A 15716-nucleotide genomic window follows, 5' to 3' on the forward strand; every position below is an offset into this window, starting at 1 on the left:
AAGATCAATTTGACAAATTAAAATGACAATTAATATATATATATATAAAAAAAAAAAAAAACGCCTTAAATAGCTTTAAGTGATTTCAATTTTACCCAACATAAATAGCTGATAAAAGTTAATGTTTATTTATTATCCAGTATATATAAATTATAATCATATACAACTATATACATAGTATTATGCAACTGTCAATTATTTTTAATTTAAATGGTTGTTTTAATTTTTTCAAAAGATGATAAAGCATAAAAAATATTTAACGTGATTGAAATTGTCTCTCAATAATTTTATTACTAATTATAAAGGGCTTTAAGTAGCTAACATGAAAACATAATCAGCATAACAAGAATTCAAAACAAACAAAAAAAACTAAAATATCTCAACAAACTAAAAAAAAAAACTAATATAAATTTAAAATTCAAAAAAAAAAAATTACATTCATCTTAAAATTAAGTAACTTATTATGCTAAAAAAAATTTAACTGAAAGCAAATTTCAACGATTTGGATTAGGTTAATTTTTATCTAATTATAGAACTTTGATGTCAATATGTTAGCTAGTGAAATAAAGTCCAATTTATTGAACTCTAAAAAAGAAAAAAGCCACCTAAGCTGTTTTCTTTTAAAACTATATATATATGTGTGTGGCGTTATGAACCAAAACTGTACTACAATACCTCTCAACACTTTCCCTTTGAACTATTATTTCTCCTTTTCTGTAGAGAAATTAATATGGGTAGCTTGGAAGTTGAGAAAACAGCTATTGGCTGGGCTGCAAGAGACCCTTCTGGTATACTTTCACCTTATACCTACACTCTCAGGTACGTAAATTACACGATATAGACAGTGAGAATTCATATAGTCGATGTCGTAATTCTTGTTTGTTGTTATAACGACAATTTGATGAATTTTTATGATTGTTTTATGAATTTAAAATGATGGGCAGAAACACAGGGCCTGAAGATGTGCAAGTGAAAGTTTTGTACTGTGGACTTTGTCACAGTGATCTTCACCAAGTTAAAAATGATCTTGGCATGTCCAACTACCCTATGGTTCCTGGGTATTTTTCTCTTTTTCATCTCTTTTTTTTCCAGTATCTATACTTGTTATATGGTGAATTTCTACATATATGCCTTTCGTTTTTTGTGTCCCACTTGGTATTCAGTGCTTGATTTGAAGCCTTATAAAATACTATTAAAATTTGGATTCGCTCTTGAAAATCTCATTAGGTGTAATTAAAGTGTACGTTGCTCAAACTCTAATCTGAAACTTGTGATTATCATGATAAAGTATTTACTGTTTGACCATAATACTTATTAGTACAAATATGTCTTTCTATAGTATAGAGATTATTATTAGACAAGTGATTACTCAGTTGGTAAAGCACTTTTACCTGTAATAAAAGAATGCTATTTCAAACTGGAGACTTGAAGTAACTTTTGAATCGATCTTATCACTACTTTAAAAGCTTCTGCCTTATTAAGGAGATTCAATTATTCATATGCATACAAAATATGCTTTTAATTTATTTGTGCACTTATAATCTCTTAATGGAGAAATAGTGAACTCCACTGTATGTAGCTCGGCAATGGGTAATTGGCGACCATTGTAGATCCCATTGGGGTGGGGTGGGGTGGGGAGAGGGGGGGGGGAATTTAATCAAGTAGAGGGTCAAAAACACAATTAAAATATTTCGATTTTCTAGTTTCATATCTCAACTATTATGTGCGAGTTCAACTATTTATTAAAACACGTGTTAACTATCAACCTGTTCACTTTTCCTACCTTAACAATTCATAGTTGAGGTGTGTTTTGATAAAATAGTTGAGGATAATTCAAGTCGAAAACTTGCACAACTGATAATTCAGATATTAAATTCAAAAAATCTGAATACTTTTTTCCCCCACCCTTCACTCTTAATTAGAAGGAAAAACAGGGTGTAGGCGTGAGGTCAATTTTGATTCTGCTGTTTTTCAACAACACCCCGTCAATTTCAGTTTTCTTGGTAGCCCCAAAGGAATGAATGCCATTTTGAGGTAGAAATATAAGCATTAGGCCAATCTAATTATCATACTCATGTCCTAGCCACTAAATAAATCAACTTAATGTTGTGGTCCTTGTGAGTCTACCATCATCCTAGGAGAACTTGATAAATTTCCACCAACAAGTGGTTGGGATTTGATTGATTATTCCAAAGTGTCTTTTCTTCTTCCTTTCATCGAAAAAATGTGAACCACAATATAATAGAGCCAGCGTTACTTTCAATTTCAAGGGATCAACCACTTGTTTTCCATATAGAAATGCAAAATAAAACATTGCACCTTCTTTTTCTTTTTTAAGAATCAAGCAACTATCCGTTGAGGCCTCACCGAATCTTAAATTGTTTTTATTAATCAAGAGATGTCACAGACTACGAAATCGAACTACTAGTTTTAACTTCTATATATTGATGTCACCTTAAAAAAAAAAAAAAAAAAAAAAAGAGAAGTTGGTAACTTAACTTACACTATAATTTTTTATTTTTTTTCTAAAAGCCTTACACTATAAATAAATAAACATATATAAGTAATTATACACTCTCTCCGTTTGATTTTGACACATTCATTAAAAGAAATAATTCATAACATAGTTATTTTATCGTAGTATTGCTATTAAATGATGTTTATAATGTGTCTTAAAATTAATTTAGAGAAAAAATAATTAATTCTAAGGTAAAATAGAGAAAAAAAAGTTGTCTTTTTTTATATATCAAAAATGACAGTGACGGAGTATGTAATTGATTTTTATACGTGGCCTGGATGCCAAAGTAAAGTTGTTGGTGACAATAACGTTTTTGTTCAAATCAATGCTGCTATCATTCTTTATTTTGATCCTTATCCTTTTGTATTTTGTTTTAATTTTGTGGTGGTGATGAAACTTGATGTAGACATGAAGTTGTTGGAGAAGTAGTGGAGGTAGGGCCAGAGGTAACAAAATTCAAAGTGGGGGACACAGTTGGAGTTGGATTGATAGTTGGATGTTGCAAGAACTGCAGGCCTTGCAAACAAGACATAGAGCAATATTGTGCAAAGAAGATATGGAATTGCAATGATGTCTACACTGATGGCAAGCCCACTCAGGGTGGCTTTTCTAATTTCATGGTTGTTGAGCAAAAGTAAGCCTAACCCTCCTTACAATAGTTTAACTTCTATGTACTGACAGACGGCAAGGAGAAATTCATACCATCAGATTACCTAAAAAATGAAGAATTGAATTTTATACACAGAAAATATAGAGATTTTTTCACAATGAGTATATACTTGTTGCTTATCATAGAAACTAACATGTAATTCTCGTTATTAGTAACCTGATTGTGTGGTGCATACATACTCAAACGATAAATATAGGCAGCAGCTCATAAAAAGTGGAAACTATATAGTGTGAATAATTCATACGCTATCAATGTAGTTTTACCTGCTGTAATAAGTTGTAACATGTTATATATATATATATATTACCATGACCTAAATGTTAGTGATTCATGCTAGTCAAAAGATTTATCTATAATTAACATTTTGAGTAACCTAATAATATAAAAAAGAATTTATACTGGCAGTGCTTACATTCTAGAAAATAAAACAGACAACCTTCTAAACGGTTAAATTGCATTGATATCGTAGAATTTTCTTACTTTATCGGTGTATATAAGTTTAATTCATTTTCAAGTATGGACTAATAATTAAAACGTTTTTGTTTTTTGCCATGTATGTATGTAGGTTTGTGGTGAAAATTCCAGAGGGTATGGCACCAGAACAAGCAGCACCACTATTATGTGCTGGTGTGACAGTGTACAGTCCATTGAACCATTTTGGTTTTAACCAAAGTGGACTAAGAGGTGGAATATTGGGACTTGGAGGAGTTGGACACATGGGAGTGAAAATAGCAAAGGCAATGGGACATCATGTTACTGTCATTAGCTCCTCAGATAAGAAGAGACAAGAAGCATTGGACCATCTTGGTGCTGATGACTATCTTGTTAGTTCTGTCAATGAGAAAATGCAAGAGGCTGCTGATTCACTTGACTATATTATTGACACTATACCTGTTAATCACCCTCTTGAACCTTACCTTTCTTTGCTTAAAGTGGATGGCAAGTTAATCTTGATGGGAGTTATCAACACCCCTTTGCAATTTGTCTCCCCTATGGTTATGCTAGGTAAGTCATTTAACTTATTTACACTAACTAACAGTATAATTTCTTTTACGTTATTAAGTAGTTTTTCATACAACATGAAAAATAAGGATATATTAATTATTTTTTAAGGATATATGAATTAGATCCCCCAGAAATTGGATCAGATCAAGTTTAGAATATTTTGTACACCACACTGCACAAAACTTAAACTCTAGAAAAAAGTTGTAACAAAATGATTGGAAGAGTGGTCATTTCTTCAAAGAAAGCATAGTTTATTGAAATATGCTAGTGATATTGTCTATTTTTGCGGCAAATAATGAGGACAAGGAAAACCATTTTAGTCCTATAGTAGGATTTTATGTCACAATGTTAGCACTAATGGACAGCATTAACAACAATAACCATACACGTTACTAAAGCTAATGGATTTGTTGACTTTACTTTAATGGAACCTTCTATCATAATTGAAGTTTTGAGTTTTGTGCCATAATAGTGTATGGTTATTGACTTATTTCTAAGGGAGTAATATGGAGTAACTCTTTATACCAAGCTTGATATGAACACTTAGAAATTGCCCATTAACCTGTTATAACAAGTTAATTAGATTGAATTAATGATATCAGATGCGGAGGCAAAGTTTAAATTTTATGTGTTCTAAATTCTAGGACAATAACATCAAGTGTTGGTAGATTTCTTAAAACAAACATAGATTCTGAACTAAAGTTATTGAGTTTAGTTGAGCTCGTAAGCAACGTTCCTGTAACTTAAAATTCTTTATTATTATTCTTACCAAACCAGGGAGAAAGAGTATCACTGGAAGTTTCATTGGTAGTATGAAGGAAACAGAAGAAGTGCTACATTTTTGCAAAGAAAAAGGTGTTACTTGTCAAATAGAGATGGTGAAAATGGATTATATCAACACTGCAATGGAAAGGTTGGAGAAAAATGATGTGAGGTACAGATTTGTGGTGGATGTTGCTGGAAGCAAACTTGACCAGTAATTACACAAACGAATGACATGATGGAATTGGGATGGTTTATCTATAAAAGGCTATAATATAAACTATCTATAAGAGAGAAATTAAAATATACAACTTTGATATTGTCTTTTTTTCTTTCCCTTTTGTTTGTTTTAATTTGTACTTGTATTTTGTGTTCTTTAATTTGGACCTGTATTTGGTGATTGAGTGTGAGAGTTCTGTATTGTATTTTCTTTTTTTTTTAAAACTATCTAAATGTGAAACTTCATTTTCAATGTTGGTGACGACAATGAAATATATACCAACCACACTTTGTTTTGGTATGTGAAAGCGATCTCCTCTTCTCATGACCATAGTACAAAATTATTGTATTTGTATTATTTTTTTATTCAAAATTTAGTCGTTGATTTTGAATAAAGTAAAATTTGAAATGTATATCTAATTCATTATATATTTGGTTTTGCTTTGCACGCACACATATAATAATAATTGACTTTTAAAAACTAGTTGTATTAAAAAAAATCACAAGAAGGATCCGTCATTAATTTTTATTTATTCTTCAAATCTCTTTTAGTAAGAGGTGTGACAACATACATGCACTGCCCGGCAAACATGAAAATACAAGAAGCATTATTACAAATGTCAGCTCAATGTTTGTCTTTAAGAATTGGAATGGTTATTTATACTGTACGTCAGCATACATGCACTGCCCCGCAAAGAAGTACAATGTATCCATTGACTTGGGAAGTCCCTATCCTTGGCTAGAGCAGTCTTTCATGAACCTTTTTAGTTAAAGATGGTTTATCACAATGTTTTTCTCAAAGCGAGAAAAAGGAACTACTTGACATTGCATATTTATTTACATACTCATTAAAGCTCGATTCGTATTATTACATTTGATTTTAAAAAAAAAAAAAAAAAAAAATTAGGGAAGCTCCAATAGGAAAAATTACTTGGAAGGTAAACCTATTCCTATGCAGTAGTCAAGAATGTGGAACACCATGTTCTTCCAGGCTAAAGAATATTTTGCAGAGCTATCATATAATATTCATCTCATCTCTACCAGTTGATAAATAAGGAATCCCTGTTGATCTAAGTTCAAAAGAAATCGGCCAATCACCAATCCTCGCAGGATTTGGTAAGGATCCAGTTAGTCAACATTGATTCCTTCAAACATGTTAATTGGGTAGGTACACATCACCCACCTCATCAAGTTTTTGTCCATGCAAGAGGCAGGATCGGATCCAAATTTTCAAGCTTTTCGAGTTCCAACTCATTATATCTTTAAAATTATGAGTTAATATCTGCCATTCGTGTGAATTTTTTAAATATAAACTTAGGCTGTGCTTCAGAAAATACTGGGTTCATCTAACGTCCTTCCTTATAGTACTATATCCGCCTATAGCAAGAGGGGCTTCCATTTTCAACTTGTAATTACCACATTAAGACAAATGTTTCGACCAATAATGCTTGAACAAAAGCCAGTTTTTAGTGATGGACACCAGCAAATGGGAAATGTTATAGCCACAGAATGAGAATTCATGAGAATGCTATAGTCACCACTATGATTCAACAAATCAGAAATAAAATCTTTACATTAAATGAACTCATCGAGTGAAGTTTTATAGCTGAAGTACAAATAAGGGCTCCCGTCAGATATATTTCTCATTCATAACATCAAAATTACCTAACCAGAGATACTACTAAACAAGCGTTCCCCAATCACATCAACAATTAAAGCCTCTGCAAATGATTTCAATAATGACCTATTCACGAGCTGTCTGAAAGGCGTCTTTCATCCTAACATGTCCTCATCCAGTGTAAGCTTGTCTTCATAATACTCTACTGAAGTAGATATTCATGAAGTGTCTTGACGGATTGAAGCCAATCAAAACAACTATAAGCAACAAACAAAATTTGTCACCTTATTTAACCAAAATGAGCGCAGCGCAATCATGAATTAACAAAAACACTTACAGATGGGTGAAAGGACGATGACGATGCCAATTGGATAAAGGAAGAATGTTGTCTTCTCCAGAAAGGGTAATACTGCAGAGGGGGGAAATAAGTGCACTATCCATATCAACGAGCCAACAGAAACAGAAAGCACCAGCAGACGGTCATGCATTAAATCGGAATAATCTATAAGGTTACAAGAGCACTTTAGGACCATGCTTACTATCTGTTCAGAGTACCTAGGAATGAAAGACATTGATTCCAGCTGACATTTGACTTCTATTTATTCTGAAACAGCTATATCTTGGGGTAGAAAAACTCATACAGCACTAGCTATCAGTCGCAACTAGAGACTTATTCAATTTGGACATCTCAAACCAGAAATGAGTGAACTTGAACACACAAATCATGAAGCAAGAAAATTCATCACTACACTTGTGGACACAGGTAGTCAACAAATTTTAGCCATGGTCTAATATTTCAGTACAATAAGTCTTAAATGCTTTTGGTGAACACCAGCTGAAATGCTTCCAGAAAAGTTAAAACTCGAATACACAAAAATCACCTCATGTTGAATTTTCATGAGATTCAAAAAGGAAAACATTCCTAGGCTATGGAATTTATCTTACCATCATAACCTAAAAAGTTGAGGTAATGATAATAGGAAGCTGCGACCATGAAGAGCAAATTTGACAGCAAAACAGGAATGAAACCATGAGCTACCAAAATAGGGGAGAGAAAATAATGTATGACTGCCACAAAAAGAAAGCCGTCAGCCTTTATCAAATAAAAAAGGAATCTGCCAGTAGTCATCAATATATTGTGTCTGAAGATGTGCAAACTGCAAGATTTCATCTTAATACTGCCTTACCATAAAGCAAAACAAACATAGGGAAGAAAGAGTTGCAGTGGACATCAAATGCATACAACCTTCATGAGAGACAAGAAAGTGTGTAAGTAAGAAAATTTATAAATGAAAGTGAATTTCATTAACACTAGATGTAGAATTTCAGAGTTCTGCAAGCAGAAAAAGTAGTTGACAAAATTAATTATATGAAGAGTTTGATATGGAAATGTTCTGCACTTGCCATTCCACCCGCTGTTCCACGGCATGACTGCTCGGAGCTTCCTCTCGAAGGTAATTGTTGGTTAGGAACCTTGCAAGGACAATGATAGATAAGATTATGCTGGAAGACAATCTGTTATCACTGTAAATATTGCAAGCATAATGGCATGATGCAATGAAAGATTTATGCTTTCACCATAAATATCGCAAGCTTGAAAGAGAAACAGAGAAAAAGTTTATGTAGTGCTTCTTGCTTGGTTTTTAAGAATGAGGAACGAAAATAAAGGAAATCATTTTCTTGATGGCCCCAGAATGTTAATCCAACAAAAAAAGAAAGTCAAAACAATTTTCCTTTCTTTATTGTTTGCCACCCTAAATAAGCAAAGTTAAACACAATGTCCTTCACTTCTTCATGTGTTTACTCTTCTTCTATCTTCTTATCCTTTTTCTTCCTTTCCTTTTTTCCATGCATAGGTTGTACTCTATAGAATGTTTACATGAGAATGTTATGATAGAGTGTAAGATTTGGAGTCTAAAGAATTTTAACAGCGAATATCCATAAAAACTAATCAGAGATCAGTCAATAGGGGAAGTAAAACGTACTCCTCCATATCACTCTGTTTGACATAGTTTGACCTGACTTGGAGTTTAAGAAAGAAACGAAGACTTCCTAAACTTGTAGCCTTAAATATGTAATAATTTTCTTAGATGAAGTAAATGAGTGGATTAGAAGGCATAAAGAAGATGCAAGAAGTTCTTAAATATGTAATAATACTCCTGTGGCTATACACAACTTCTGAAACTTGTAGTCTTAAACGTATCATAGCCTTTGTACAGCTATAAATATTAAGGAAATATAGACATGTGTCATTCTTTTTTGGAATGGATTATAGCTCAATCATAGGAATTGTTCCAAGTGCTAAAAATCATTGATTTTGAATCATCACCGAAAATCCAAGGTAAAAGATATATGTTGTATCTTCACTACAATTAAGATCATCACTCCTTTGCTATGACTTTCTAGTTTGGTAGCACAGCTAGATGTAGCACAAGTAGCACATCGTTGTAGTGATGATCTAAGTTGCTCAGATTCGGGTGCGGGTGTCCGATACGGGTACGGATCTAGAGGTCGGATCCTTCGCGGTCTCAATTTAAAAATTCGGGGATATGGATCTAGGGATGGATATGGGTGCGGGAATTCGGCAAAAAATAATTTAAATATCTAAAAATAGAGTTATAAAACATAAATTATGAGATATTATATGAAAAACTTGAGGAAAAAATGTTGTTCAAGAAGAAAATCTTGGAAGGAGATTAAAAAAAAAGCAATAACATAGAAATTTCTATATATAAGGTATTCCATTTTCTTCAATTTCACCTTAGCTTTTGTTTTGATTACAAAATTTCTTAAATCTGTCTGGACTTTTCTGGTCGATTTTGGTCAAAGTACCCAAAATCGGTTGACCAGCTCAGGTACGGATCCCACACCCACACCCACGCCGTGTCGACATGGTGTGGCACCAAAAGTGAAGAATCCGAGTAACTTAGGTGATGATCACGTGACCCCCTATATATTCTATTAATGAAGTTGATCACCTATTTATTTTATATGCTGAATCCTAAGAATTCAACTGTTTGGAATACGAGAAATTACTGACTCCTCTCTATAATTCCCCACAGAAGGATCTGATTACAAGTTTAACCAACTAACTGAAACAGATGGGAAGTTTATAGCTCCATTGTTCCACCAAAACTGATAGAAAATTGTACAAAATTATTTTCAAGATTAATCTAAGTTGAACAGAAAGATAACCATGATGAGGTTGTGTTAGGAACCCTGAAATCTCCTAACAATAAATCTGTATAACTTCCAGAAACAATGCAAAAGTAGAAACAACACTTCAACTATTATTTACTGCCACCAAGTAGTAGAATGAGTTTTACAAATAGCAAATAGAGAATAATTCAACAACCAAAGTATTTTGACGAATCTTAACATCCTAATCTGCCAGAAAATCCTACAGAATAATCTGATAGTCTTTCTTTCTTCCTAGTACAATATATCAGAAAACAACTGCCTAAACTGCTAGGAAACTGCCAGAAACTACTAGAAATACATACACAGAATAATTAATAAATAAAACATATACATTTAAGCCTTATTTTCACCCTTATCCTGCGCTTATAGGCCCTAGTAACAGCAGGTCTAACAGGTTGTATCAATATTCAAATAATACTAGCCCTTACCAGCAACATGTTGCCAAAGTAGCTCCAGTGAGTACAAAATGAAAAAGCAATACTGAGATAACTACAAAAACAGCATGTCCCGCACTATGATCATACCTGAAAAAAATGAAAGACGCAGATTGCAGCATGATTCAGCATCAAGAAGACCATACGCAAATAAAAATACAAAGAAGTCACTATAGAACTCGAGCAGATTTACATTATAAAACTTGTGGCTCAACATTGGCACATGGATGACATTAGTACAATAAAACTGAAAAGTTGGGCTTTTCTAAACCGTAATTAACTTCATCTGATCTATGACATCATAAAACATTCTCTTGATAAGAGAAAGTTTTGCAATTCGCGAGGAAAGTAGTTGACTTTACCAATCTGTCATCTTAGACCAAAATGAATAGCAGAGTATAGGAAACTTACGCAGCGCAGTATGCTAAAGTAGCAACCACCAACAGAAGACTACATATAACGATAAATGCAGGATCATCGCGTGCCCACTGGTTCTTCGTTTCTAAAAGAGAAAAAAGAAAATAACACGAACCCAACGTTAGATGAACAGTATAACTCCAGCAACAAAACTACTTTGCTACCGGACACCAATATTTATGAATGAGATCAACACAACGCCAAGTGATGATATTCAAGCAGCCCAGACTTGTGCACTAAAGTCAAGTTGCAAAACATTAAGATGGGAACATTTACACTTAATGCATCAATGGATGCAAAATTGGTCGAACTGTAATCGAAGTTGAAAATCAATTTCCTTTTAACACCCATCAACTTTTGCTTCAAACACATCAAAAGACGAAGTTTAAAGCATGTGCGCCAGAGCAGAGGTTCAGAAAATAAGTACTCTACGCCTAACTCTCACCATCCTAATTTAAATGGTCCCTTTGACCAACCCAATGATTTAGAAAACAAAGCATGGTGCGATTTTATGTTGCAGTTTCTCATATATATGTTTGTAAACGTCATAGTAAGAGCAATACACAGGAAAGTATTACAGCTTTAACACCGAGGAAGTATCACAGATATAGTACCCGCTTTGTCCCATTTATGTTATTCGAGAACCAAGCTTAGGATATTAATTAGAGTTATGTAACATACAAAGAGTAATAGAAGTTATCAAGAAAATATTAATAGCACTAGCTCAAAAGTTAGTTTCGTGAGAAAACATCATATCAAATATGAACTTTACCAACTAAATGAGGCATCATACAAATTGGAATGGATGAAATATCATATAAAAGGTGAATAAGCAACCATAAGGATTCAGCAGTACTGGAATAATTCACAAACTCAATTTTCCAATACAAATGAATCATATGGCATTAGATGAACGAAAGAGTAAAGGAAGAGATGAAGGAAACTTACGTTTGTGGTACTTTGTGTGCTGATATCTGAATCAGTTGTCCAATACCGCAACCAAAATGCAAACACAACATCAGTAACTCAGAATTAAAATGAGCATCATTGTATAATGAGCTGATATCAGCCTTTTCTATAGTATATCAATTCAAAGGTGAAAGTTAGACAAAGATGTGAAAAATGAACCAGCCCTCTCACATTTTGCTGTGTATATTCTCTTTTCCTCATCCCAATACTTAATTCCTCGAAAACAAGATTAAGGCCAACTGCTTTATAGCTTGGAGTTTGACCGGTTGAATGAAAATGAAGAACTGGACTCTCAATTAGTGAAACCTAAGCTACCAATGCTTAAAATGACACACTTGCAAAAATATCTTGCTTAAAAATTACAAACAGGCACCTAGAAACCATCAAAAGAAGTAAGCTTACAATCTAGAACTCCTTCATTAAACTGCAAAACCTCCTCATAATTGCACGTATACTAGCAGAATCATACCTATTTATGACTCCTCCTTTTGCTCCCCCGATTCTCCTTCCCTCGGTCCTCCCTCCCTCATCTGTGCATTTGGGTCATTGCAAGAACCTTCACAACAGACGAGCACAATGTTCTGTGCAACATAACTCCTAAAGTTACTTTTTGAGCTCCACAATGGGCGTTTGGTGCTTTGTTATCAAAATCTCCTAAAGTTCCTCTACTTTTTCCATTCATTTTCTTTGATACTTGGATAATCTATCAAGTATTTTGATATTTTAATATTTTCATTTCGAGTATTGGCATTAAAAGACAACTTATCTCGTGCAATGCATCCATACAAGAGAATTTTGGACCAACAAGAAATTGATATGGTTCACAGGAATTGAATGTTTATTAATCTGTCCTCAAATTAGTATCACATTTAGTTAACTGATACCCCAAAAAAGATGATCGCTAGGTTGGATGGTCTGAAACTACTTAACAAAACATAAGATAATTGCACATTCTTTAACGCCAGCATATTATTTGAAATATTAGCTGTAGTACAAATTTAAAAGGAATACACAAAATACTCACACTACTTTAGGGGAGGTACATAGATGAAGCATTTGCCAAAAGGTATATTCGATGTCCATCTGTTGCCACTGCAAGCATTAAAGGAGGGGAGGAAACAGTAAGATTATCGTGAAACGAAAACCCTTTTTAAACAAACAGATTAAAAAAACAAGCACATTGCTTGAGCGCTTCACTTCAATTTACCAACTTATAATCAACAAGCAATATCAAACGATATGGAGTTCAAGATGGGAGTTGCATTACGAGAAGGTTCCAACAAAAGAAAGTCTCTCTCTTTTTTCGGCAACTCTTTAATTCTAACTTCCCACATGGCATATTAAGACCACAAAATTGACATACATTTTGGTACATTCTACATATTTATAGTTTAAGTCCACAAGATTCAAGAGTCTTCTTTATTTTCTTAAACTCGGTACCAGGTCAAAACCAGACAAACAAATTGAAATGGAGGGAGTATTAAAGAAACTCAAAGCACTAAGAGAAGGAAAAAACAGCATAAGAGAGGAGGTGGGGATCCAGAGCACTGTAAGGATGTTGTATTGATGATCAAATCAGGCCAAAAATGGAAAACAATCCTGTTGTGGCACGTATCGAAGAATGTTGGCATGAATTTGGAAGGCCCCATAATGCAAGCTCAAAGATGTAGAAAACGTGACCATCCATGCAGCATATTGAAATGTCCCGTCATGTGCACTTGTGTTAAGAGGCTCACACTATTTTGGGCCCACCTTCCCTAGGTGGGGTAGTGGAATTGTACCTATTCCAACATTTTAGGCCATGGAGCATGCAAAAGCACAAAAACATACTCCCTCCATCCAAATTTATGTAGCACCTTTAAGATTTTGAGATTCGAACGAGTCTTCTTTGACCTTTTTCTATTCATATATTTTGACTTGTCAGAGCCGAGGGTCTTCCGGAAACAGCCTCTCTACCTCCCTGAGGTGGTGGTAAGGTCTGCCTACACTTTACCCTCCCGGACCTCACTTGTGGGATTTCACTAGGTATCTTGTTGTTGTTGTTTGTATATTTTGAATTGTCAATTATTTTGACCTATGGTACTTTTTAAGTAGTTTTCAAATATGCAAATTTTATTTCAGAAAATTTAAGAATTCGATACCCAAATTCACGGTCAAAATTCAACTATTTGAATCTCGAAATTCGAAATGTGCCACATAAATTGGGAAAGAGAGAGTAAATAAATTAGCACATGAAACATACACCGTAGTTCCTCAGCAAGAATACCATCTAATACATGCACTTTTTCCACTGGTGTAATAAATGTATTGCAGAAAACACCCTCAATCACAAAATATAGTGGAAATGAGTTCAAGACACCAAAAAATTGACCCCAATCTAAAACATCCGTGATCATACAGAATGATAATCTAATAATCAATTAAAAAAAATCCTAAAATATTAACAGATAAGTACCATAATTTGTAACTGTAGAGCCAGAAAGACGAGTAGCCGAAACAAAAGAAAAGCAGGATCGGGATCTGATCTGTACACAAGATCAGACAAACTAGAGAGTGTTAATTGAAATTGAAGAATGAGAGAAAGTACCTTGATAATTCTGCGAAGGTACTGAGGCAATACTGAATTGGGTCGGACATGAGAGCTCGTTCGACCTTTCGAAGTTGTAGGCAACATCTTTTATCCTTTATACCTTCCTTTTTCTTCGAGAATTTTGTGAATCCTTCGTTTCGTTGATTCAATTGGATCAGATATCTCTGGATTTTACAGCTCTGCTTCTGGTTTCACACTGTATTTCCCTCTCTTCTTCTTCTTCTTCTTCCTCTCTCTCTCACTGCTTGCTCTTTCTGGTAATGTGGGTGAAATTGCTGATGGGCTCGGGTGAATGACCCAGCCCAATACAAAGTCCCAATCAAGGCCCGACTACTCAACCTTTGCTAATTCTTCTTGGTATTTGTCTGACTTAAAAATTAAAAATTTGCTGTGCCGTTATCTGCAAGTAGTAATTTTCCAAAATGATAGGGGTAGTAGAATAGTAGTAATACTATTTTATTTTATATTCTACCTAAAATAAATACACAAGCGGATAATCAACAATTGAAGTAGACATGAATTAGTCGATACTTAATACGACAGTAAATTTATTTATATAGAAAAGTAATCAGAGGTGGTCCTAGAATTTGGAGTCTCATGGTGCCAAATAAACTTATCAATTCAATCACTCGGAGACTCTAAATCCTGAGTTCGCCTCCAAGGGCAGAACTAACTTACGGCCAAAGTGTTCATCTTAACCTTCTTCATCAGAAAACTGTAATATTTTATATATAGTTAACATTATATTTTACGATATATAGTAGATATTGAACCCCTTTTAACTAGTTCGTGTGTTTTTTTTGTTCGATTTTAAATTTTCCTAATAAAAATTATCGCTCCGTTATTGTCTCTCAACAGGGAGTGATTAAAAGAAAGAATGCTTCAACTTTTTACCTATTTATTTTTCTAAAAAATAGTAAACAAATGTGACTTTTACAATTTGGCCTCAATTTTGTGTACAAAGTTTTAGTATAATAACTAAGAATTAAAATTCATTATATATTCAAAATTTACAATTTCGTATTTTAAAATAGAGTTAGAACTCATACATTGAAAATAGAAGTAATCCCTTTTCAAAAATAAAATGAAATAAAATAGCAAGCTTAGTAACGTATAAAGAACCAAATCCACTCCCTTCTTCTTCCTAAACTTGCTATTTCAGTCAAAAATAAATGAATTAATATAAGTCGACAACAATTAAAAGCATCTGCAGTGAAGAGGAAGAAATAAAAAAATTCAATTATAAGATCGGGTTATTATCATAGATCAACTCAATCTGATAAGATTAATCTATATACTTTACACAAAATTTA

General features: G+C 33.5%; 2 protein-coding genes across 2 annotated transcripts; one reads left to right on the plus strand and one right to left on the minus strand.

The window, feature by feature from the left end:
* Window positions 1–730: 730 nt before the first annotated feature.
* On the plus strand, window positions 731–5173 carry LOC107840223 (probable cinnamyl alcohol dehydrogenase 1). Its single transcript, NM_001324580.1, has 5 exons — window positions 731–819; window positions 945–1058; window positions 2925–3152; window positions 3754–4193; window positions 4971–5173. The coding sequence occupies exons 1-5, from the start codon at window positions 731–733 to the stop codon at window positions 5171–5173; spliced, it is 1074 nt and encodes a 357-aa protein (NP_001311509.1).
* A 1517-nt stretch (window positions 5174–6690) lies between these two features.
* On the minus strand, window positions 6691–14787 carry LOC107840224 (protein unc-50 homolog). Its single transcript, XM_016684022.2, has 10 exons — window positions 14401–14787; window positions 12838–12905; window positions 11793–11818; window positions 10839–10929; window positions 10422–10517; window positions 8197–8265; window positions 7980–8038; window positions 7738–7860; window positions 7130–7201; window positions 6691–7049 (listed from the first exon to the last, which is right to left on the minus strand). The coding sequence occupies exons 1-10, from the start codon at window positions 14485–14487 to the stop codon at window positions 6985–6987; spliced, it is 756 nt and encodes a 251-aa protein (XP_016539508.1). The 5' UTR covers window positions 14488–14787; the 3' UTR covers window positions 6691–6984.
* Window positions 14788–15716: the final 929 nt, after the last annotated feature.

Source organism: Capsicum annuum, chromosome 8, assembly GCF_002878395.1.
Source record: "Capsicum annuum cultivar UCD-10X-F1 chromosome 8, UCD10Xv1.1, whole genome shotgun sequence".
In the NCBI taxonomy this organism is placed as follows: Eukaryota; Viridiplantae; Streptophyta; class Magnoliopsida; order Solanales; family Solanaceae; genus Capsicum; species Capsicum annuum.